This window comes from Octopus sinensis, linkage group LG3 (genome assembly GCF_006345805.1).
Source record: "Octopus sinensis linkage group LG3, ASM634580v1, whole genome shotgun sequence".
NCBI classification, from domain to species: Eukaryota; Metazoa; Mollusca; class Cephalopoda; order Octopoda; family Octopodidae; genus Octopus; species Octopus sinensis.
The window spans coordinates 22,583,589-22,610,437 of NC_042999.1; the positions used below are offsets into that span (position 1 = coordinate 22,583,589).

The 26,849-nt window shown below is 40.4% G+C and overlaps 1 protein-coding gene across 1 annotated transcript in view; it reads right to left on the reverse strand.

Annotated features, from left to right (window-relative positions):
- Positions 1-697: 697 nt before the first annotated feature.
- LOC115209296 (nucleoporin NUP42-like) overlaps positions 698-26,849 on the reverse strand; it is a 29,949-nt gene continuing 3,797 nt past the window's right edge. Inside the window, exons 2-8 of the mRNA XM_036500881.1 lie at positions 22,864-23,056; positions 15,459-15,553; positions 14,481-14,557; positions 11,592-11,678; positions 8,869-8,918; positions 3,261-3,286; positions 698-2,101 (exon numbers count right to left, since the gene is read on the reverse strand). Of these exons, the coding sequence (XP_036356774.1) occupies positions 1,377-2,101; positions 3,261-3,286; positions 8,869-8,918; positions 11,592-11,678; positions 14,481-14,557; positions 15,459-15,553; positions 22,864-23,056 (1,253 nt within the window). The 3' untranslated portion in view covers positions 698-1,376. The remainder of the gene's footprint in view (positions 2,102-3,260; positions 3,287-8,868; positions 8,919-11,591; positions 11,679-14,480; positions 14,558-15,458; positions 15,554-22,863; positions 23,057-26,849) is intronic.

Sequence of the window (26,849 nt, forward strand, 5' to 3'; positions counted from 1 at the left end):
ATATATACACACACACACACACATGCTCATATATAAACACATACACAAATTGATGTCTACACATTATATGTAAATATACATATAATGCATATGTATATATAAATATATAATATATAATTATTAATAATAATTATATAATTATTTATATATGTATATATAATGTATATGTACATATAAATTATATGTAAATATACATATAATACAAGTACATATATGTACATGCATATGTACATGCATGTATATACATACAAGTATACACATAAAAGTATATACATATATACATCCATACTATAATTATATATATATATATATATATATATATATATACATACATATAATATATATATATATACATACAAACTTGTACATATATAAGCACAGACACACATACATAGATATACATATGCATGCAAAACTGCATATTAGATTTATAACACACTTTAAAAGAACAAGTCATATTTGTTCAGTGAGAAAAGATCTTTAAGAAAATGATCCCAGATTTTGATATTATAATTACATATATTTTTTTTTATCAATTAGCACATCCGCATTAAATTAGATGTGTTGTGTAAATCACCAAAAACTGCTATTAACATCCAGAGATACCATTAGCAGCAGTTTAAGGCAATCTAGACAACACATCCAATTTCTTATGGATGTGCTAATTAATAAATTGTTAGAAATACTGCTACTGTCGCTAATTGCTAATTTAGTTATTTGTTTTAGTAAATTCTCATAGTTTTATTATTATTATTTTTTTTTTTTTTGAGTCATGTGTATCAGAGTAAAGAAACATAAGTGCACACCAGTCATACCTTTTCAAAAGGCAATAACAATGTAAATTACATGAAATGGTTGTAAGAACCAGGAATTAAAAGAAATAAGTTCCAGAATTGTCGATCTGACAGCAGAAACTGGTTTTCCACAACTTTACTGCACTCACCACTTCTGTAGTAAAATACTGTTGTTTCTATCCACAGGTATTTAAGTTTTATATGAGTTATTTAAGTTTTATGTGAGTTTATAATAAAAGGATTGGTTAACGAGATAATGCATAATTTAGAACTGTATTTTTAATTGTAGTGATATTGTTATTGCAACCAGTAAACAAAGCAGAATTACCAAATCAACCAGTCATGAAGTTATTTCTGTTTGAAATAGATGTTTGTTTCTTTTAATCTTTTGATTTCCAGGAAGGAAAATGATGTTGTGATGTTCATACCTTTTCCATGTGCATAAGAAGATTAAATAAATGCTAAAAGAGAAATGGCTCTCTCTCTCTCTCTCTAACTAGAGATTGAAACCCTGTTGTGGTCTTGAAATAACATCTTTTGCTAATCCACCATATGGCACTCACTGCTTAAATTAATATATGATTAAAAACAAAGCTCTTTCGGAGGAGGTCGAGTTGGAATTTTCCCTAGAATAAATTTCTGAGCTTGATATTGTTCTAGTTCAGGAGGGGTGAGATCTTCAAATGGTGTATAGATTGTCAAGGATTCCAGTGATGGTGGAGACTGGGGAGTGAAAACTGACGAACCAACAGAAGGGACTTGATCGAAAACAGACCCGGTCATACCTGATGGCATGGCTGATCCAAACACAGAAGACTGCTGCACCGGTTGCTGCCCAAATACAGAACTTTGCTGAGAAGGAGCAGGAGCAGGAGCAAGACCAGGTTTACCAAAAAGACCAGCCCCGCTGCTAGCGCTAACATTAGACGACAATGATGAATTTCCAAAAACAGACCCAAATGAAGTATTTTGATTCAGCGAAGGGGCCGAATTACCAAAGACACTCATTTGGGAGTTTGCACCTATCGGTTGCACAGTATTTAAAGTTGAAGAATTCCCAAATGTATTTTGTAATGGCGAAGCTGCTGTCTGCACGCCTCCAAATACACTGCTGACGTTCCCAAATGTATTATTTCCTTGATTTGGCACATTTGCATAATTGCACATCATGTTCCCTGAACTGTTGCCACCAAATGCACTGCCCTGACTCTGGAAAGGAGTGGAACCGCTCTCCTGCTGTCCAAACACCTTTGATGCTCCAGACACAAAACTTAAAGACTGTCCGAAAGCATTTGAAGATCCAAAGGCTGAAATAAAACAAAATGAAGGAAAATTCATTAATCTTGATTGGGTTGAGATTTTTTTTTTTTTTTTTTTTACCTTAACTCGTTAGCATACAAATTATTCGGCCAAAAATAAAGCTTATTTATTCACATTGTTTTGAATTAATTATATACTCTTTTACTTGTTTCAGTCATTTGACTGTAGCCATGCTGGAGCACCGCCTTTAGTCGAGCAATTCGACCCCAGCACTTATTCTTTGTAAGCCAAGTACTTATTCTATCGGTCTCTTTTGCCGAACCACTAAGTTACAGGGACGTAAACAAACCAGCATCGGTTGTCAGGCGATGTTAGGGGGACAAACACAGACACACAAACACATACACACACACATAGACATATATATATATACATATATACGATGGGCTTCTTTCAGTTTCCGTCTACCAAATCCACTCACAAGGCTTTGGTCGGCCCGAGGCTATAGTAGAAGACACTTACCCAAGATGCCACGCAATGGGACTGAACCTGGAACCATGAGGTTCATAAGCAAGCTACTTAACACAGAGCCACTCCTACAACTATATATTATCTTATAGCATTGAAATTTTGATGATGTGATCATATATTTTTATAACTGACATTATGGGGGTAGGTACGAGAAACCAGATCTGTCCAATTTCAACATAAAAGAACTAGAATGTTTGAGCTGGATATGGCCAGTTTAAGTGCCAAAGGATGCAGGTTAATTGTTGAAGAGGGGATAATATAACTGGTTTCATTAACCTTGATATATTAGAGTTATGTTCTTGAATGGAGGTATGAAAAAACAAAGCCATCATTGAAAGGAGTGGAACATGGAAGGAACTTTCAGGAACACTAGTGGTTTACTGAGGTGGAAGGCTGTGAACTTTCCTGTATCGAAGTACAATAAGCTGAAAAAAATTGTTTCATATTTCACAGTAGGCAACCAGGGTTGCCAGGTATGTGAATGAGATACAGGAGTTAAGGAATGGAGTAGATAATAAATGCCCAGATATTATCTACTCCATATATATATATATAACTGCCAAAGTTATCTTACTAAAATAAAAAATAAGACTATCATATTTAAAAAAAAAAAAAAAATAGACTATCATATACAAAAAAAAAATGGCACAACGTAATAAATATATTATTGCTTACCTGAAGACTGAGCTGGACTTGAGGGACTGAAACATAAAGATATAATAAAATAAAACAGTTCTTAATTACAAAACATGAAAGAAAGGAAATATACATCAGAACTGCTTCTCAACCATGCACAAGGTACATGTGGGATGGGGATTATCATCATCATTGTTTTATATCTGTTTTTCATGCTGGCATGGGGTGAATGGGTCAGCCCAGTCCTAGACGAATTTTATTCAGAGTTGAAGGCAGTGAGCTGGCAGAAACGTTAGCATGCCGGGTGAAATGCTTAGCAGTATTTCGTCTGCCGTTACGTTCTGAGTTCAAATTCCACCAAGCTTGACTTTGCCTTTCATCCTTTCAGGGTCAATAAATTAAGTACCAGTTACACACTGGGGTCGATGTAATCGACTTAATCCATTTGTCTGTCCTTGTTTGTCCCCTCTGTGTTTAACCCCTTGTGGGTAGTAAAGAAATAGGTTTTTATTCAGAGTTACCATTCTCCAAGATGTGCTGAGGAACCAAATCATGCTCACACATTTCAATTATTGGCTTAGTTTCTACAGCTGAGTGTTCTTCGTAATGCCGACCATTATGTTACTGGATACATTTTATCATGGATCCAGCACTAAACAGATTGTTGTGTCTTTGATACGACTGAGGGATCTTCTCAACTTCACAGAATGTATTTGGTACATTTCATAATGGGTCCAGTACAAGGGAATTTGCCATGTTCTCAACAAAACTAATGAGACTTCTTCACCCCAGGTCACTGCTAGCTTGACAACTACTTTACAAAATGCCCTTCAGTGGATTTAGAGTTGCACCAACATTAGTGGGGTTGCTTTGTACCTCGTAAGAAACAAAAAGTCCTCACCTCTCTTTTACTCTTTTACTCGTTTCAGTCCTTTGATTGCGGCCATGCTGGAGCACTGCCTTTTAGTCGAGCAAATCGACCCCAGGACTTATTCTTTGTAAGCCTAGTACTTATTCTATCAGTCTCTTTTGCCGAACCGCTAAGTTATGGGGACATAAACACACCAGCATCAGTTGTCAAGTGATGTAAGGGGGGACAAACACAGGCACACAAACATATACATATATATATACATATATATATTATAGTAGTTGATAGCTTCCGCTACCTAGGAGACCAAGTCAGTAGCGGGGGTGGGTGTGCTGAAAGTGTAACTGCTAGAGTAAGAATAGCCTGGGCAAAGTTTAGAGAGCTCTTACCCCTGCTGGTGACAAAAGGCCTCTCGCTAGAGTAAAGGCAGACTATATGATGCGTGTGTACGTACAGCCATGCTACATGGTAGTGAAACATGGGCCGTGACAGCTGAGGATATGCGTAAGCTTGCAAGAATGAAGCCAGTATGCTCCGATGGATGTGTAATGTCAGTTGTTTCATAATCGTCAGAGTGTAAGTACTTTGAGAGAAAAGTTGAACCTAAGAAGTGTCAGTTGTGGTGTGCAAGAGAGACGGCTGCGCTGGTATGGTCATGTGACGAGAATGGCTGAGATAGTTGTGTGCAAAAGTGCTACACCCTAGCAGTTGAGGGAACCTGTGGAGAGGTAGACCCAGGAAAACCTGGGACGAGGTGGTGAAGCACGACCTTCGAACTTTAGGTCTCACCAAGGAAATGACTGAAGACCGAGTCCTATGGAAGTGTGCTGTGCATGAGAGGACCCGGCAGACTAGTCAGGCCATATCCGTGGCCCCTACCTGGGACGTAGTCGATCCACCTGTGCATACCTTCCTCTTGTGACACTTGTGAAGACCTGCTGAGGCAAGTGAAAATCAATCAAAATAGATGAACATCAATGGAATTTGTATCTTTGTGGTACCAGTGCCTTTGGCACACAAGAAACCATCCGAACGTGGCCGTAGCCAGTACCGTACCTCTCGACTGGCCTCCGTGCTGTGGGAACATAGTGGCACATAAAAACACCATCCGAAGACCCGGCAAGACTAGTCAGGTCCATAACCCGTGGGCCCTACCTGGGACGTAGTCAGTCACCTGTACATACTTCCTTCTTGTGACACTTGTGAAGACCTGTTGAGGCAAGTGAAAATCAAAACAAATCAAAATAGATGACATCAATGGAATTTGTATCTTTGTGGTACCAGTGCCGGTGGCACACAAGAATCCCACCGAACGTGGCCGTAGTCAGTACCGCTTGTGGTACCAAGTGCCGGTGGCACACAAGAATCCATCCGAACGTGGCCGTAGTCAGTACCAATACCGCATCACTGGCCATCGTGCTGTGGGCACATAACAACACCATCCGGTCCGTTGCCGTTCGCCAGCCTCATCTAGCACCTGTGTCGGTGGCACATAAGTAGTCAGTACCAACCTGCTTGTGGTACCAGTGCCGGTGGCACACAAGAATCCATCCGAACATGGCCGTAGTCAGTACCGCATCACTGGCCATCGTGCTGTGGGCACATAACAAACAACCATCCGGTCGTGGCCGTTCGCCAGCCTCACTAGCACCGGTGTCGGTGGCACATAAAAACACCATCCGAAGACCCGGCAAGACTAGTCAGGCCATAAACCATGGCCCCTACCTGGGACGTAGTCGTCCACCTGTGCATACCTTCCTCCTTGTGATACTTGTGAAGGCCTGTTGAGGCAAGTGAAAATCAAAATCAAAATCAAATCAAAACAATCAAAATAGATGAACATCAATGGAATTTGTATCTTTGTGGTACCAGTGCCGGTGGCACACAAGAGAAAACCATCCGAAAGTGGCCGTAGCCAGTACCGCACGCTCGACTGGCCTCCGTACTGTGGGCACCCGAAAGTGGCCATAGCCAGTACCGCATCGACTGGCCTCCGTGCTGTGGGCACATGACAAACACCATCCGATCGTGGCCGTTCGCCAGCCTCATCTAGCACCTGTGTCGGTGGCACATAAAAACACCATCCGAAGACCCGGCAAGACTAGTCAGGCCATAACCCATGGCCCCTACCTGGGACGTAGTCAGTCCACCTGTGCATACCTTCCTTCTTGTGACACTTGTGAAGACCTGTTGAGGCAAGTGAAAATCAAAATCAAAACAAATCAAAATAGAGATGACATCAATGGAATCTGTATCTTTGTGGTACCAGTGCCGGTGGCACACAAGAGAACCATCCGAACGTGGCCGTAGCCAGTTCCACATCGACCGGCCTCCGTGCTGTGGGCACGTAACAAACACCATCCGATCATGGCCATTCGCCAGCCTCATCTGGCACCTGTGTCGGTGGCACATAAAAACACCTTCCGAAGACCCGGCAAGACTAGTCAGTCCACCTGTGCATACCTTCCTTCTTGTGACACTTGTGAAGACCGGTTGAGGCAAGTGAAAATCAAAATCAAATCAAATCAAATCAAATCAAATCAAAATAGACAAAATAGATGAACATCAATGGAATTTGTATCTTGTGGTACCAGTGCCTGTGGCACACAAGAAATCCATCAGTCCTGTAGTCAGTGCGGTGGGCACATGACAAACACCATCCGATCGTGGCCGTTCGCCAGCCTCATCTAGCACCTGTGTCGGTGGCACATAAAAACACCATCCGAAGACCCGGCCAGACTAGTCAGGCCATAACCCATGGCCCCTACCTGGGACGTAGTCAGTCCACCTGTGCATACCTTCCTTCTTGTGACACTTGTGAAGACCTGTTGAGGCAAGTGAAAATCAAAATCAAAACAAATCAAAATAGATGAACATCAATGGAATTTGTATCTTTGTGGTACCAGTGCCGGTGGCACGTGGCACACAATAAAACCATCCACCGAACGTGGCCGTAGCCAGTACCGCATCGACTGGCCTCCGTGCTGTGGGCACGTAACAAGCACCATCCGATCGTGGCCGTTTGCCAGCCTCATCTGGCACCTGTGTCGGTGGCACATAAAAACACCATCCGAGCGTGGCCGTCTGCCAGCCTCGTCTGGCACCTGTGTCGGGGCACATAAAAACACCATCCGAGCGTGGCCGTTTGCCAGCCTCGTCTGGCACCTGTGTCGGTGGCACATAAAATCACCCACTACACTCTCGGAGTGGTTGGTGTTAGGAAGGGCATCCAGCTGTAGAAACACTGCCAGATCTGACTGGACTGGTGCAGCTTTCGGGCTCCCCAGACCCCAGTTGAACCGTCCAACCCATGCTAGCATGGAAAGCGGACGTTAAATGATGATGATGATGATGATGATATATATATATATATATATATATATATATATACGACGGGCTTCTTTCAGTTTCCGTCTACCAAATCCACTCACAAGGCTTTGGTCGGCCCGAGGCTATAGTAGAAAACACTTGCCTAAGGTGCCATGTAGTGGGACTGAACCCAGAACCATGTGGTTGGTAAGCAAGCTACTTACCACACAGCCACTCCTACATCACTGTATAATGTATTTGTTTAGTCAGGATTCTATGGCTGAGGAGGTGACCAGAAGAGACAGCAATAACAGAAAGGATGGGTGGGAGAAGAGAGCAGGTGTGCGATAGTAGAAACAGAATCATTGGGATGAAGAGAATGGTAGAAAATGAGAAAGAGTGAGTGGAAGTAATAGAAGTAGATAAATGGTAAGAGAGAGTGAGGGATGTCAATACCGTGTGGAATGGTGAAGGGGTAGGAATAATGATAGACTGTATAGAGTAGATGCAAATTTGATGTGATCCCTTATACAGTAATGCCTCAATATATAAGTTAATTCATTGCCAGAGATTGCTTGTAAAGCAAAGACTCATAAAGCAGAGCAATAATTTCCTATAATAGCAATGTTAGAAATTGTAATTCGTTCCCAGAAAAATATTCTACCTATAAAATTTATAATACTCATTAATAAATGGCAATAGAACAACAGTAGAATGTAAAAAATATTTTATGTTATACATAAAACTCTCATACATAGAACTCTCTCTTTCTCTCTTTTACTCGTTTCAGTCATTTGACTGTGGCCATGCTGGAGCGCCGCTTTTTAGTCTAGCAAATCGACCCCAGGACTTATTCTTTGTAAGCCTGGTACTTATTCTATCGGTCTCTTTTGCTGAACTGCTAAGTTACGGGGATGTAAACACACCATCATCGGTTGCCAAGTGATGTTGGGGGGACAAACACAGACACACAAACATACACACACACCACATATATATATACAACAGGCTTCTTTCAGTTTCTATCTACCAAATCCATTCACGAGGCTTTGGTCAGCCGAAGACTATAGAAGACATTAGCTCAAGGTGCCATGCAATGGGACTGAACCAGGAACCATGGGTCCTACCACACAGCCAAGCCTGCACTTAAACAAACCATCACTGCCTATGTGTGTGGCTTTGTGTCAGTCACACACACCATCTGCTTGACAACCAGTGATGGTTTGTTTAAGTTCCATTAACTTAGCAGTTTGGCAAAAGATACTAAAAGAAATAAGTACCAGACTTTAAAAAAAAAAAAAAGAAAAAGAAAGAAAAAACATAGACCAGAGGTCATTTCGTTTGACTAAACCTTTCCAGGTGGTACCCCAGCATGGCCATAGTCCAATGACTGTAACAAGTAAAAGATAGCAGAAAGTGATAGAGAAAGACCAACGGCATTTCACACTGAAACAAGAAATCGCTTACCTGCTGACGGGGGCCAAGGACTGTCTTCTGTTTGATTCTATAAACTGGATCTGCAAAGGGAGAATAAAGGCATATAAATTTAATTAAGCTGTTATCTATATACAGGCATATTTAATAGATTCCACTTAATGTCTGTTATTATCTTGGTGTGTGTGTGTGTGTGTGTGTCACCGTGTGTGTGTGTGTCTTTCCATGTGTGTGTGTGTGTGTCTCCATGTTTGTGTGTGTCTCAGTGTGTGAGTGTGTCTCCGTGTGTGTGTCTCTCCATGTCTGTGTGTGTGTGTCTCCGTCTGTCGTCATGTGTATCTCCATGTGTGTGTGTGTGTCCATATCTGTGTGTGTGTGGCCATATCTGTGTGTGTGTGTGGCCATACCTGTGTGTGTATTGCAAGGATGCCTGTAAATTGAGTGTGTATGTGTGCGAGAGAGAGAGAGAGAGAGAAAAGAAGAGACACAGGTAAAGGATGGATAGACTTTACTGCACCATAACACAAAGTAGCAAATAAATTATTCATTAATCACTTATCAACCAAACAAAAATATTTCAGTGAACAACAAATAGATGTCTTCACAAAAATAATTCTGGTCATAAAATGAAATGTCACATTTCATATTTTATTTCCTTACTAATTAAATTAAGAAGAACTCCGTTCCACTTCTGATTACCCCCCATCTGTATTCAATCAAGATGAATAATCTTATTTCTAATTCATCTTGACAAAAACTAGCTTCTTTATTTATATCATTTATTAATTCCAATTACATATTATTATTATTATTATTATTATTATTATTATTATCTTGTGCACATAAGTGAAAGCAGGATATTGTAATCACTCATCTTTGTGTCTGTGTGTTTGCAAAATTACTAGAAAACAGCAGAACGGATTTTCACCAAATTTGGCAGAAATACTCAATGGGTGAGTGGCTCAAAATGCTGAAAATTTGGTTTGATTATCTTCAAAACTTGTGGACAGGTGAATCAAAATATTTTAACTGTGCAGATTTTTTGCAAAAGAATTTATGTACCCACAGGATACACAACATTTTAGCATGTTCTCAGCACAAGAATATATTACTAACACATAAAAACATGTATTGTGTCTATTAAATACTATTTATCTCTCACCATATGGAGTACTTTTTTTGTTGACCTTACCATCACAGAACAGTACATATGTTTGCATGTAAGTATGTGTGTATATGTGTGTGTCTCTCTCTCACTCTTCTATTTTTTAATTATTACAAATCTTCCATTGAGGAGGGTGCCAGTTTCCAACAAAGATACAAGGCTCCATCTTTGGAACTTGAGAAAAGTCTTGCATATTTTTACTGCTCCATTCATAGATTGCACTTGTACAAATTAGCCAGTTGATTTCTCTTTCTGAAAATCCCAGTTAATCCAGATTTTCCTTTAAGCATTTACTAACAAAACCTAGTGCTCCAATTATTATTGGAATGAATAATAAATTCATAGTCTGGATATAGAAGCTGGAGGTTTCGAAGCAGTTGTCCATAGATATCCTCTTTCTCAATTATTTTCAAAGATATATTTATATCTGCAGGGCAGCTGACCTCTATGATGGAACATACCTTTGCCCCTCTGTCTCAAACAACACTATTCGGCGTGTTACATTTACATTTGACAGAAGTTTTGATGAGAATATTCCACCAGTATTCCTTGAGTTGGTGTTTATGAATATATTCCATAACAGAGGGATTTTCTAAGTTTATTTCAAGACTGTCTTTCTTCGTGGATGGTATTGTAAATTGTTTTAGCAACATCATGCCACATAGGGAGGTAGTACCATGACAACATTTTAGGACAGATGCTAATCATGTGTGATGTCTTCCACAGAAACATGACATAGCCCACACATGCAGTTGCACCTTGGGATTAGAACATCACCATCTCCCTTGTTCACCAGGTGCTTTGTGGCAATCTCCTGTTCCTGAATTGCAAACGCAAAGCCTTCAAAGTGTGATGTGATGTAGTGGTCTTGTGTCCAAGAGAGGTTGTGCTTCATGTCAAGTCTACTGTCTTCTTCAAGCTTCCAGGCAACATACACATGCATTGTCTTTTTTTGTATGCTGAGTGCTTTCCATCCAGACTGTTTTGGGGCTGTATCAGGAAGAGAGTGCTTCTTAAGGAGCTCACTGCCAACTCGTACATGATGATGATGATGTATGTATGTATCTATGTATGTAAAGTATACGAGGAGTTTTCATCAGGTGGCTCAAACTAATAGGTATGCACTGACTGCTCAATTTGGTATGCCACTAAAACTCTGGTTTGAATTGCAGTTAAACATGTGATGTTGAGACTGCTTTTCTGAAGTGGCTAACAGTGGCTTCTCCTTGAGCAGGCAGGTACAGATTAAAATTACTATATATCTGAATTAAATGTCCTTGTTAAGTCTTGCCAAACAGTTTGCCTTTTCATTTGTTTTAATTTGTGTGTACAAACACACACACACACACACACAAGCTTCCTTGCAATTCCCATTCTACCAATTCCACTCACATGGCATTGGATAACCCACAGCTAGTAAAAGACTCTTACTAAAATGGTGTCATGCAGGGGAACCAAATTCAAAGCCCTGTGGTTGTGAAGCAAACTTCAATAGCACATACAGCTGTGTCTGTGCTTTATAGTTTTATGGAAAGCAAATATCATCTTTGCCTTCATTACCAACATAAAAAAATTAAAAATGGTAACTTACCAATTTATCTTTGAGCTGTGCTGAAGGGTTCTTCAATTCCTGCCGTTTTGCACTATAGTCATTGTGCATCTGCTGCACTTTCAAAACCTAGTGAAGAATTGAATAGTTACATATTGAAGTATAAAAATAAGGAGATATGAAAGATATATTAATTAGTGATGGTCAGTGCAAGTTACTAAATACTTACTAAATAATAATAATAATTATGAAATTATTGTATACAGTGCTCAGGTGCACCACAACTTGTCAAAAGTGCATATAAAGCATATGCAGTAATGTACAAATGTCTGGGAAGTGAACAGTGTATGAGTCAGATACATGTTTGCGTGTGTATGGAGAGGAGAAAATCAGGTGTAGTGTTGGCGAATCTCAGGAAGCATGGAAGTTTTGAAGGATGCAGTGCTCCGGCAACTAACAACTGATGCCAGCAGTTTGTTCCATACTTCAGCAACTCTTAGTGTGAAAAAATGTTTCCGAAAGTCATGGGAGCTGTGCTGTTTTCTGACTCGGTAAACATGTCCAAGGATGTTAGACAGATGGAGTTTGAAAAGGTGCTCAGAGTTATTATTAGTAAGATGAAGTAAACTGCATGTAATCCACCTGATGACTTTGGGAAAAGGTAAATTAAATACGAAACTGTTCAAAGTTTACAATAGCAGGATCTCTTTGATTGTGTAGCGAAGAGAAAATCTTTTGAAAATGGTCATAACAGGTGATGAATCATGGGTCTATGGCTATGACCCCAAAACTAATCCTCAGTCTTGGCAGTGGAAGACCAAAACAAGATTTCAAGACCTCAAGGAAATCCGAGAGAATGCAATGAGGCAGCTGCATGCTATATCAAAAAAGGAGTTCCAGGAATGCTTCCATCAAATGGAAATGTCTCTGGACAAAGTGTGGGGCTTCAGAAAGGGACTACTATAAGGCGGCAAGCTGGCAGAAACATTAGCACGCCAGGTGAAATGCTTAGCGGTATTTTGTCTGCCGCTACATTCTGAGTTCAAATTCTGCCGAGGTCAACTTTGCCTTTTATCCTTTTGGGGTCGATTAAATAAGTACCAGTTACGCACTGGGGTTGATGTAATTGACTTGATCCGTTTGTCTGTCCTTGTTTGTCCCCTCTGTATTTAGCCTCTTGTGGGTAGTAAAGAAGTAGGTATTTCGTCTGCTGCTACGTTCTGAGTTCAAATTCCGCCGAGGTCGACTTTGCCTTTTATCCTTTCGGGGTCGATTAAATAAGTACCAGTTACGCACTGGGGTCGATGTAATCGACTTGATCCGTTTGTCTGTCCTTGTTTGTCCCCTCTGTCTGTAGCCCCTTGAGGGCAGTAAAGAAATAAGAAATAAAGAAGTATGAAAAAAGAAATAAGAAAAGGACTACACTGTTGATAAGTGCTGCAGTTTTATTTTACAAAACTAGTTGGCGTTAGGAAGGGCATCCAGCTGTAGAAACACTGCCAGATCTGACTGGCCTGGTGCAGTCTTCGGGCTCCCCAGACCCCAGTTGAACCGTCCAACCCATGCTAGCATGGAAAGCGGACGTTAAATGATGATGATGATGATGATGATATATATATATATCTCACAGTGACAATGACAAGTGACTAAGACCTTTGGCGATATGCTGTGCTTGAGAAGACTTGCCAAGCCAAGTGGGACAATAGTCATGGCTATTACGAGTGTCGTTAATGGCACCCATGAAATTGTAGTTGAGGCCGTTGCCGGTGTCATGCAAATGGCACTCATGCTGGTGGCATGTAAAAAGCACTCATTACACTCTTGGAGTGGTTGGCATTAGGAAGGACATCTAGCCCAAGAAATCATGCCAAAGCAGACTGGGGCCTGGTGCAGCACTCCAGCTTACCAGTTCCAGTCAACCATCCAACCCATGCCAGCATGGAAAGCAGGCATTAAATGATGATGAGATATATATGTATGTATATAAATTTCAGTTCCACTGCGTGGCACCTTGGGCAAGTGTCTTCTACTATAGCCTCTGACTGACCAAAGCCTTGTGAGTGGATTTGGTAGATAGAAACTGAAAGAAGCCAGTTGTGTGTTTGTGTGTGTGTGTGTATAGATATAGACACATAGATATAAATATATATATCATCATCATCGATTAATGTCCGCTTTCCATGCCAGCATGGGTTGGACGATTTGACTGAGGTTTGGCGAACCAGGCTCCAATCTGATCTGGCAGAGTTTCTACAGCTTGATGCTCTTCCTAACGCCAACCACTCCAAGTGTGTAGTGGGTGCTTTTACATGCCACCAGCCTGAGGGCCAGTTAGGCAGTACTGGCATCGATCACACTTGAATGGTGCTTTTACATGCCACCAGCACGAGGGCCAATATTTATATATATATATATATATATATATATATATATATATATATATATATATATATATATATATATGCCGGTGGCACGTAAAAAGCACCCACTACACTCATGGAGTGGTTGGCGTTAGGAAGGGCATCCAGCCGTAGAAACATTGCCAGACCAAACTGGGACTGGTGCAGCCTTCTGGCTTCCCAGACCCCAGTTGAACCGTCCAACCCATGCTAGCATGGAAAGCGGACGCTAAACGATGATGATGATATATATAAATATATATATATTGTTGGTGTGTTTATGTCCCCGTAACTTAGAGATTCAGCAAAGAGGACCAATAGAACAAATACTAGGCTGACAAAGAATAAGTCCTGGAGTCGATTCATTTGACTGCAGCATGGATGCAGTCAAATGGCTGAAACAAGTAAAAGAACCAAAGAAAATACACACACAAGAAAAAAGGCAAAACCCATACAAGCAGGTTAATACACATGATAACAACATTAAGTATGGTGGTACAGGGTCCAGCTTAAATGAAACCTTTTGACTTACGTAGTTTTGAAACTGTTCATTCTTCAATGCATTATAAGCTTCACACCGTAACTCATCGGGGGACATGTCGACCATTCCTAATCAAAAGAGACAATGTAGAAATGGAAATGTATTAACATAATTACTATTGTGGTGGAGTGATTGCAAAAATTAAGGTATGCGTCATTACCAGGGATGTGCCACCTAGGTAGGCAAGGTAAGCAATGCCTACCTTGAATAAAATAGATAGCAACATTTTCCTTTTATAACAAAATATGCACCTAACAATGTGCAGGTGGCACAAAAACAAACACCATTTGAGCATGGCCATTGCTAGTACCGCTTGACTGGCCCTTGTGCCGGTGGCACGTAAAAGCACCCACTACACTCATGGAGTGGTTGGCGTTAGGAAGGACATCCAGCTGTAGAAACTCTGCCGGATCAAGATTGGAGCCTGGTGCAGCCATCTGGTTCGCCAGTCCTCAGTCAAATCGTCCAACCCATGCTAGCATGGAAAACGGACGTTAAATGATGATGATGATGATGTTGGTTCCACGTTAGAAGCACCCAATACACTCTATAGAGTGGTTGGCATTAGGAAGGGCATCCCAGCTGTTGAAACCTGGCCTGGTGTGGGCCCTGGCCTTATCAGCTCTGGTCAAACTATCCAACCCATGCCAGCATGGAAAACACATGAAATGATGATGATGAGACACACACACAGAGGACAAGCTTCTTTAAGTTTTTGCTCTAAAAAACCCACTCACAACATTTTAGTAGGCCTGGGGATATAATAGAAGCCACTTGTCCAAGTTGTCACATGTCTTTTACTATAGTCCAGAGCTGACCAATTCCAATTGCTTCAGGACAATTGCTAATTGCATAGCAATACGGGATGCTTGCTTTGTACTTCCTTCACCACAACAACCCTAGCTAACAGAATGGCCTATACTTCAAGCAGAACAAAAAGTGTTATCTTTAACGAGTTCTTTTACTCACCTGGAATGGAAGGTCCTGACTTGCCAAAACTAATACATGATAACAGCCACATTTTGCCAACTTCCCAATTTGAAATTTCTCGAGACAAAGTTGAACTGGAATAGAAATGAAGAGAAAGATAGCATTTGAAACATGTGATGGTTTAAACATTATCGACAAGAGACGGCCAGCTGATGATCCAATCAACGGAACAGCCTGCTCGTGAAATTAACGTGCAAGTGGCTGAGTACTCCACAGACACGTGTACCCTTAATGTAATTCTCGGGGGGGGGATTCAGCATGACACAGAGTGTCACAAGGCTGGCCCTTTGAAATACAGGTACAAGAGAAACTGAAGAAAGAGTGAGAGAAAGATGTGATGAAAGAGTACAGCAGTGGTCGTCACCACACCCTGCCGGAGCCTCGTGGAGCTTTAGGTGTTTTCGCTCAATAAACGCCCAGTCTGGGAATCGAAACTGTGATCCTACGACCGCGAGTCTGCTGCCCTAACCACTCGGCCATTGCGCCTCCACATATGTCTGTATATATCTGTGTGTGCGTGTGTGTACTATCTATGAGGAATATTTTCTGAAAATTCTTAGTGATACACATACACACAGATATATATATATATATATATATATATATATATTTATAAAGCTGAAGTTGTCTCTGTGTGTGTGTGTGGCAGGTTTTGTAGCCTTGAACTAACACTATCTCCTCCAAAATCGAGAGTATGACAGAAGGCTTGCTCTTCATTCCGTAGAAGAAAAAATTCAAATCGGACCATGTTAAGACAAAAAATTATTTACATCAAAAAGGTGCTTTTTTTTCTATGAAAATCCCTATTTTTTACGATTTTTTTACTGCTGTGTCGCCATTTTTCAGTGTATTTCAACCAGAAAAATGTTTACTTTAAGAGAATAACAAGCTACATAATGCAAAATTTTTACTTTTCAAAAATTCCAATTCAAAAGGGTTGAAAAGAATTTTTTGTGATGTCATTGGTTTTGAGCGAACAACGGATTTTCCTGTACTTTTTCTTAATGAATACTGTTGCAGTGTTAACTTCTTAATAGATTTTCAGTGCAGTTCGAAACATGAGCTTCACTTTGCTTTAAATCTACGGGTAATTTTTTTCTCCGTAATGTTAATAGAAGGAATATTAACTAACAATAACAACAATTGAAGTCGGCATTACACATTTGCAGCACATTCAGAGCAAATTCGAGCATCACCACACTATACTTTTATTCATAGATTGAAACTATGTCAAAATTTTGTTAATGCGACATCAAAGTCTGCTGTTTTAACAACAAACCCAAGCAACGCTGGGCTATACTGTTAGTGTGTGTATATATATATCATCATCGTTTAATGTCCGTTCTCCATGCTAGCATGGGTTGGATGGTTCGACCGGGGATCTGGGAAACAAGGAGGCTGCACCAGGCTCCGGTCTTATCTAGCAATGTTTCTACAGCTGGATGCCCTTCCTAACGCCAACCACTCCGTGAGTGTAGTGGGTGCTTTTTACATGCCACCTGCACTGGAGCCAGGCGAGGCTGGCATCGGCCACGGTCGGATTGATGCATTTTACATGCCACCTGCACGGAAGCCAGTCGAGGCGGCACTGGCTTCGGCCACGATTCGGATGGTATATATATATATATATATTATATATATATATATATACACACACATAACAGGCTTTCTTCAGTTTCCATTTACCAAATCCCTTCCCAAGGCTTTAGTGGGTCTAAGGTTATAGTAGAAAACACTTGCCATGTAATGGGATTGAACCTGAAGCCATGTAGTTGGGAAGCAAACCTCTTAACCACTCAGCCAAGCCTGCACCTATTGTTACATTTCCTTATATTCCTCAAACTTAGTAAGCTTCCTCTGTACAAGTGTGGAGCTGACCCACTTTGCACTTCAATCATATTTCTAAACATAAAAATTCAATTGTTTTACATTTCCTTTTAAAGTGTCTGGAACAACATGAAACAAAGTGTTTTGGCCCAAAAACACAATGCACACAATGCACTGACTGGCCTGGTAATTGAAACCAGTCTTACACTCATGAGTACAACACCCTAACCACTAGGCTAGACACCTTCACACACACACACACACAAAGGCTTCCGAAGTCTCTGTCTACTAGATTCATTCACAAGGGAACTGGACAGACTAGGGCTATTGTAGAAAGCGCTTGTTGAGTTTGCTGCATGCTGGGACTGAACTCAAAACCGCATGGTCGCAAAATGAGATTCCTAACCACACAGCCATGCCCTGCACCTATATTGTTTTAATGACATAAAAAACACCATCTGAACGTGGTTGATGCCAGTGCCCCCTGATTGGCTCCCATGCTGGTGGCATGTAAAAAGCAATATCTGAACATGATCGATATCAGGGATCAGGGATGCCTGACTGGCTCCTGTGCTTGTGGCACGTAAAAAGCATCATCCAAACATGGTCGATGCCAATTCTCTTTGACTGGCTCCCGTGCTGGTGGCATGTAAAAAGTACTATCTAAACATGATCGATACCAAGGACAACTGACTGGCTTCCATGCCAGTGGCCCCTAAAAGGCACCCACTATATTCTCGGAGTGGTTTGTGTTAGGAAGGACATTCAGCTATAGAAACATTGCTTTCAGTTTTCGTCTACCAAATCCACTCACAAGGCTTTAGTCGACCTGAGGCTATAGTAGAAGACACTTTCTAGAGATAAAACCACTATTAGGCAAATCAAACAGTGAAAACCATAAACCAATACATAGAAATAAGATTAATAAAAAATATATAAAATATAAAATTCAAAATTTAAAATATTTAAATTAAAGTTAAAATTTTTTAAATTATTTAAATTAATAATTTATACTTATAAATTTTTAAATATATATATATATATATATATTTTTTATTATTATTTAAATTTTTTTTTTAATATATATATATTATATATATATATATATATTTTTTATTATTATTTAAATTTTTTTTTTAATATATATATATATATATATAATATATATATATATATATATAGTGAAAAATTAAGGTAAGCACAAGTATGTTTCACAATTGTAATTAATTGAAACTCAGCATTAGGTATTCCAAGTACATGTAGATACCTAACCACAACGGCTCAGCAGAGTTACACTTTACATAAATAACATGTATATGTATTTACATGCGTGCATACATTTTCACACACATTTATAATCATATTAGCAGTATCGCCCGGTGTTGCTCGGGTTTGTTTCGATCCTTTAGAATGGGAATTTTTGAAAAGTAAAAAATTTGCATTATGTAGCTTGTTATTCTCTTTAAGTGAACATTTTTCTGGTTGAAATACACCGAAAAATGGCGACACAGCAGTCAAAAAATCGTAAAAAATAGGGATTTTCATAGAAAAAATACATTTTTTATGTAAATAATTTTTGGTGTTAACATGGTCTGGTTTGAATTTTTTCTTCTACGGAAGGAAGAGCAAAGCCTTCTTATATCATACTCTCAATTTTGGTCAACTTACGTCGCAGGTTCTCGAAGGAGATAGTGTTAGTTGAAGGCTACCAAACCTGCCATACACAGACAACTTCAGCTTTATATAGAGAGAGATTTGCGTCGGGGTAAAACCAAAGTTATCTCCCCATACACCAACATTTACATTGTTTTCTCCATTTTATTTTTAAGTGAACGATGAAAAACACTGAAATATTTGATCGATATAAATTGATTAAAAAAAAAACACACAGAGGTAACACCTCTAACATGGTTGCAGTCACCTGAAAGCCGTACAAGAAGAATTGAAGATATCAATGCCTGTCATTCATGTCATATACATACGTGTTATATTCCAATAAAAGGAGTTGTTTCTTAAATAAATAAAGAAAAAAATATTCTTTTCTACTCTAGACACAAGGACGGAAATTTTTGGGGGAAAGGAGGCCAGTCGATTAGATCGATCCCAGTAAGCAACTGGTACTTAATTTATCGACCCCGAGAGGATGAAACGCAAATTCGACCTTGGAATTTGAACTCAAAGCGTAAAGACATACGAAATACCTATTTCTTTACTACCCACAAGGGGCTAAACACAGAGAGGACAAACAAGGAAAAACAAACGGATTAAGTCGATTATATCGACCCCAGTGCGAAACTGGTACTTTATTTAATCGACCCCGAAAGGATGAAAGGCAAAGTCGATCTCGGCGGAATTTGAACTCAGAACGTAACAGCAGACGAAATAGGGCTAAGCATTTCGCCCGGCATACTAACGATTCTGCCAGCTTGCCGCCTTAAAGAAAAAAATATTATCATACATATAGCAGCAACAGTTGTGGAGGTTCAGAGTGAAGCAATGAGCTCCTGGAATACTGAACACATAAGATATTTTCAATTCTAAATTGAAATTAATTTGCCTCACTATAACCTTTTCATCATTACCTCCTCCAATGCCTCTTAAAAGTTTTTGTCTTGCAAGGTACTTGGTAACCCTGTCAGTGCAGGCGCCACTTAAAAACACTCAATCTACTCTGCTGAGTGGTTGGTATGAGGAAGGGCATCCAGCTGTAAAAACCTTCCCAAAACTGACCTCACTTATGCTTGTGCCACATAAAACGCACTAAGTCCACTGCTGAATAGTTGGCATTAGGTAGGGCATCCAGCTGTAAAAACCTGCCAAAACAGTCACAGAAGTCTGGTGCAAGCTTTGGTCTGGCCAGCTCTTGTGGTACCGTCCCACCCATGCTAGCATGGAACACAGACGTTAAATGAAGATGAGGAGGAAGGATTACAGTCACTTCTGCAATTAGGGCGCCTGTGTGTTTAGTAACCAACCCTTTTCCACTCCTCTTATTCTTGGGCTTTTTTTTATAAACCCAGGCCTTGACCAATCTGGCATAGAAATAAAATTTGACATAAATGGGCGCAGGAGTGGCTGAGAGGTAAGTAGCTTGCTTACCAACCACATGGTTCCGGGTTCAGTCCCACAGCATGGCACCTTCGGCAAGTGTCTTCTGCTATAGCCTCAGGCCGACCAAAGCCTTGTGAGTGGATTTGGTAAACGGAAATTGAAAGAAGTCTGTTGTAAATATATATATATATATATATATATATATATATACACACACACACATATATACAACAGGGTTCTTTCAATTTCCATCTACCAAATCCACTCACAAGGCTTCGGTTGGCCCTAGGCTATAGCAGAAGACACTTGCCCAAGGTGCCACGCTGTGGGACTGAACCCGGAACCATGTGGTTGGTAAATATATATATATATATATGTGTGTGTGTGTGTGTGTGTGTGTGTGTGTATGTTTATGTGTCCGTCCCCCCAACATCGCTTGACAACCAATGCTGGTGTGTTTATGTCCCTGTAACTTAGCGGTTCGGCAAAAGAGACCAACAGAATAAGTACTAGGCTTACAAAGAATAAGTCCTGGGGTCGATTTGCTCGACTAAAAGGCGGTGCTCCAGCATGGCCACAGTCAAATGACTGAAACAAGTAAAGAGTAAATCATTGCATGAGGACAGCTGCATAGAATTGCCGAGCTCTAATTGTGAAGGGAACCTGTAAAAGGGGTAGACCCAGGAAGACATGGGACAAAGTGGTAAGAAAGGATCTTCAGACGCTGGGCCTCACCGAAGAAATGACAAGGGACCAGGAGTTGTGGCGATTTGCTACGACTGGCACCCATGCCAACCTCCCTTCATTGGACACTAAACTCTGCTTGCAAAGACCTGTTGGGGCAAGTGAAATCGAAATTGAACCAAATTCGATGACTGGCACCCGTGCCAGTGGAGCGCTGACAGCTCCATCCGAGCGGGATCACTGCCAGAGCAGCTGTCTGGCTTCTGTGCGGTGGGCACGTAAAAAGCACCTTTTCAGCATGATCGTTACCAGCGTCGCCTTACTGGCACGTGAAAAAAAACATTCAAACGAGGTCGTCGCCAGTGCCGCTGGACTGACTCCTGTGCAGGTGGCAAGTAAAGAAACACCATTTCGAGTGTGGCCATAACCAGTACCGCCAAACTGGCCCTCATGCAGGTGGCACGTAAAATAACCCACTAAACTCACGGAGTGGTTAGCGTTAGGAAGGGCATCCATCTGTAGAAACTTTTCCAGATCAGACTGGAGCCTGGTGCAGCCTCCTGACTTCCCAGATCCCAGTCGAACCTCCAACCCATGCTTGCATGGAAAACAGACGTTAAACGATGATGATGATGATGATGAAGACATGTCCAACTAAGTAAAATTACTGTAATCCATGCATACAGGCTTGTCTCTTATAGGTGCCAGGGCCACATAAAATGCACCTGTGTCAGTGCTGTGTAAACATGCCTGTGCTGGTAGCAGGTAAATAGCAATCAGCACACTGTGTAAAGTCTGTGAAGTGGTTGGCATTAGGAGGGGCATCCAGCTATACAAAGCATGCCACAACAGACAATTACAGTCCATATAGCGCCCCAGCTGGCCAGCTCCTATCAAACCGTCCAGCCCATGGAACATGGACATTAAACGATGATGATGATGATGAATAGCAGCAGCTCATTTCTTCCTTCTCCTCTATAAAAAAAAACTATAAAAAAAAGGCTTTACTCTTTTACTTGTTTCAGTCATTTGACTGTGGCCATGCGGGAGCACCGCTTTTAGTCAAGCAAATCGACCCCAGGACTTATTCTATCGGTCTCTTTTGCCGAACCACTAAGTTATGGGGACGTAAACACACCAGCATCAGTTGTCAAGGGATGTTGGGGGGACAAAAACAGACACATAAACATACATATATACATATATATGACGGGCTTCTTTCAGTTTCCGTCTACCAAATCCACTCACAAGGCTTTGGTCGGCCCGAGGCTATAGTAGAAGACACTTGCCCAAGGTGCCACACAGTGGGACTGAACCCAGAACCATGTGGTTCGTTAGCAAGCTACTTACCTACACTTTGTTCACACTTTAAAACAAATGATGGAAGCACTCCGTCGGTTACGACGATGAGGGTTCCGGTTGATCCGAATCAACGGAACAGCCTGCTCGTGAAATTAACGTGTAAGTGGCTGAGCACTCCACAGACACGTGCACCCTTAACGTAGTTCTCGGGGATATTCAGCGTGACACAGAGAGTGACAAGGCCGGCCCCTTGAAATACAGGTACAACAGAAACAGGAAGTAAGAGTGAGAGAAAGTTGTGGTGAAAGAGTACAGCAGGGATCACCACCATCCTCTGCCGGAGCCTCGTGGAGCTTTTTAGGAGTTTTTGCTCAATAAACACTCACAATGCCCGGTCTGGGAATCGAAACCGCGATCCTATGACCGCGAGTCCGCTGCCCTAACCACTGGGCCATTGCGCCTCCACATTTAAAACAAATATCATGATTGCAGCAAACAACCAGAAATACAAAGAACTTACATAATCTCTTGTGGTGACTGCTGCTGCTGCTGCTGCATCTGGGGTGCAGCTTCGGAACCAGTTGACAAGTGTGGGGCAACCCATTTGAATTTGTTCTGTTGCTGTGGTTGCATCTGCTGGCGATTATTGGATTGGAACACATTTCCTCTGGCTTCTCTGCTTTCATAATTATCAAAATTAAGCTGCCTTTGACCTATAGAAGAAAAAAACAATTTAAATAATTAAAAAACATAACAGTATTCCCTTTACTCTTTTCTCTTTTACTTGTTTCAGTCATTTGACTGCGGCCATGCTGGAGCACCGTCTTTAGTCGAGCAACTCGACCCCGGGACTTATTCTTTTTGTAAGCCCAGTACTTATTCTATCGGTCACTTTTTGCCGAACCGCTAAGTGACGGGGACGTAAACACACCAGCATCGGTTGTCAAGCAATGCTAGGGGAACAAACACAGACACACAAACACACACACATACATGTATATATATATATACATATATACGACAGGCTTCTTTCAGTTTCCGTCTACCAAATCCACTCACAAGGCATTGGTCGGCCCAGGGCTATAGCAGAAGACACTTGCCCAAGATGCCACGCAGTGGGACTGAACCCGGAACCATGTGGTTGGTTAGCAAGCTATTTAGCACACAGCCACTCCTGCGCCTATGTAGTATGTAGTAATTATAACTACAGCACATACAGGGTGAGGCAGAGAGATGTTTTTGAAATGGCTATTACTCAGCCTCAGAGGAAGGGATATATGTCTAACAGGTACCATTTGGTCCATGGTGTCCTAGCATCCTTTTTTTTGATTTTCAGGTGAAGCCTGTTGTGGATGATGATAGAGCATCGTGCGTTTGCCTGCAACAGTTACACATCAGACAAGCTTTGATACGGAGTCTGAATTGCTCGACCCTGAGGCATTCCATTGAACTTGGCATTGGAAATCAATCAGTAAGGTGTATTTTGCATGAAGACCTGCATTTCCACCCATAGAAATTGGTCATTGGGCAACAGGTGAAACCATGGGGCTATGCACAGAGCAATGCTGGAGAGTGTGGAGGGCCAACTTCCAAGAATGCCTTCAGAAATGCATCAATGAAAACGGACACCAAATGATGGATGTTGTTTTCCACACTTGATTTTGACAAATGCTAATTCAATTTGAATTCATTAATGTCAATAAATTTTATTTGCTGCTAAAATTAATGATTTCGTGAATTTTTCCAAAACGTCCATCCTCTCTGCCCCACCCTGTACCATTAATAACAAGACATGGGTTCAAGACCCAGTGGGCTATCATATTTAATAGAGGTACTCCTACAGGACCACAGCTCAATAGCTAGAACCCATAAAAGGGACCAATTAAACGACAGGGGATGTTGACAGAAATATCCTATTTTAAGCACAAGGCCTAAAATTTGCAAAGAGGGGAGCTAGTCAGTTGCTTCAACCCCAGTGCTCAGCTAGTACTTATTTTGTTAACTCTGAAAGGGTTTGAATTCAGAATGTAAAGACAGGACAAAAAGTACCCCTAGAATTTTGTCTGGCTTGCCACCTTAATGTTAACTGAAATATAATTTCTTTTTTCATTTTTTTTTAAAACCAAGTTCAGTCCCACTCCATGGCACCTGGGGCAAATGTCATTTACTATAGCCTCGGGCCGACCAGAGCCTTGTGAGTAGATTTGGTAAACAGAAACATCTATCGGCGGTGTATTTTTCATTTGTCACTGTTGCTTATGACATTGTTCGTGCGTTTGTACTGGTTTTAGGGTTAGGGTTGTCATAAATAACAGTGACAAACAAAAAATACACCACCGGAAGTTCTTGTTGACAAACAACGGCAGTAATTTTATTCAGCTGAATACACATTATTGATTGGTTGAAATTACCGAAATAGGACTACTTTAACGTGAAATTCATTTGTAAATAAAAGTTTTTCTCAAAAGTACTAAGAGTAAAACATGTTTTATATGACACATTCTACCAGTGTTCGAAATTTGAAAATGTTTAGTTACAAAAAATTATTTTTAAAATCTGTAAATCAAAAGGTAAAGATCCGCTATGTTTATACTTTATCACCAAAACACAATTCTTACACGATAACATCATATTAAAAAATATAGTGAAAGAAAATGCCAAAATAAAAGGGAGAAGAAAGAAGAGTCTATATTTCAACCTTTATAACTAAGACATCAATATTCACAGTTTAACTCAAAGACGGACCTGGCGCACAGTCACCACCCCATCCCGAAACCGACCTTTCTGATTTCTTTTTTTTCTTGAATGAATGAATGGATGGGTGGGTGGGTGGATGGATGGATGGATGGATGGATAAGCAGCCTTTTTTATTATAGTACAGATGTGACTAGTTCGGGGAAACATTACTTTCATTATTCACACATTGTCACTCTTGTAATGCAATACTTTTTAATTTTAGTTCAAATTGAAAATGTGAAACTATTTTCACTTCCTAATGAAACTTGATCGTTGTAGTGCAGTGTTTTTCAAATGACTAAAGCTGGTTGTTAAGATAATGCAGGAAATATGTAAATGAAAAAGTTTATTTGGAAGCCGAAACATTACTGAATCTTTTGATACTCCATACATCAAAATCAGCAACTCAGTTTTCGAATGCATAAAGAACATACGCATGCACACACACAAACTCCATTTTCACATTATATATATATATATATATATATATATATATATATATATCACCATGATAGATCGTTACCCACTACACACATTTTTTTCTCTCCTTGTTTTTTCTGTGTCCCTTTCTGTAGAAGAGCGTAGGCTCGAAACGTAAAAGACTTTTTCTATTCTTGAGCATGATACTAATACATCTGTTTGTTTTGTACACCACCTGTCTTCGTCTTTTGCTTTTTTCATGAACTCTCCCTATATATATATATATATACACACACATATATAGGGTGCATAAGGTATTTGAGGACATACCTTTTTTGGGGTCATTGCTGCATATTCTGCTAACTCTGTATAATCTCAATTTCACAAAATAATTAATGGCAGACCCTCAGCTTACTCAAAAAATGAAGAGGCATGCTGTTATTGTGGTTATAAAGGCTGAGCATAGCAATTTAGAAATATCTCAATTTTTAAAAGTTGCCAGGTCTTTTGTCTACAGAGTTTGTAAAGAGCTAGAAACTGAAGATGGAAATATATACCCAGTATCAAAGCATAAAAAGCATTCTAAACACTCTGAGATCATTAGAATACCTGAATTTATCCAGCAAGTTCAACAGACTATTGATTACAATCCCAGAAAGTCCATGAAGTCAATTGCAAAAGATCTCTATGTATCAGAGGGAACAGTCAGAAATGTTGTCCAAAAAGATGATGAGGAAAGGTCAAGATTTTATTTGGTTTTTCTCAAACAAGTAAAACTTCAACCAAAATGAAGAAATGATGGTTATGTGCAGACCCTTCTGAAGTTCCAAGTGTTTTGCATACAAAATTTCCTGCAACTGTCCTGGTTTTGGGGGTTGTCAGCAATGAAGAACATGTGATGCCTCCTTACTGCTTTCCACATGGCCTCAGAGTTAACTCTGCTGCCTACACTGAGGTCCTGGAAATAGACAGTGTATGCAATGGAATACTATATGTGTTTCAGTAAGACTCTGCACTATCACACATGGCTCTAGTAACACAGGAATGGATGGCTGAAAATTTTCATGATCACATAACCCCTAACATTTGGCTTCCTAGTTACCCAGATTGCAATCCATTGGAGTATTACATGTGGAGCATTGTTGATAGAGAGGTCAATGAACACGTCCATAACACCAAAGATTCTTTGAAAGCTGCCATAGCCAGAGTAATGTCCAAATGAACCAGGACCATTTGATTCGAGCATGTAGATGATTTAGATCTCATATAGAAGCAGCTGTTAAAGCTGAAGGTGGCTTTATTAAATAACATTATAGAAAAGGTTTATTTTTTATCTTCATAGCATTTTTT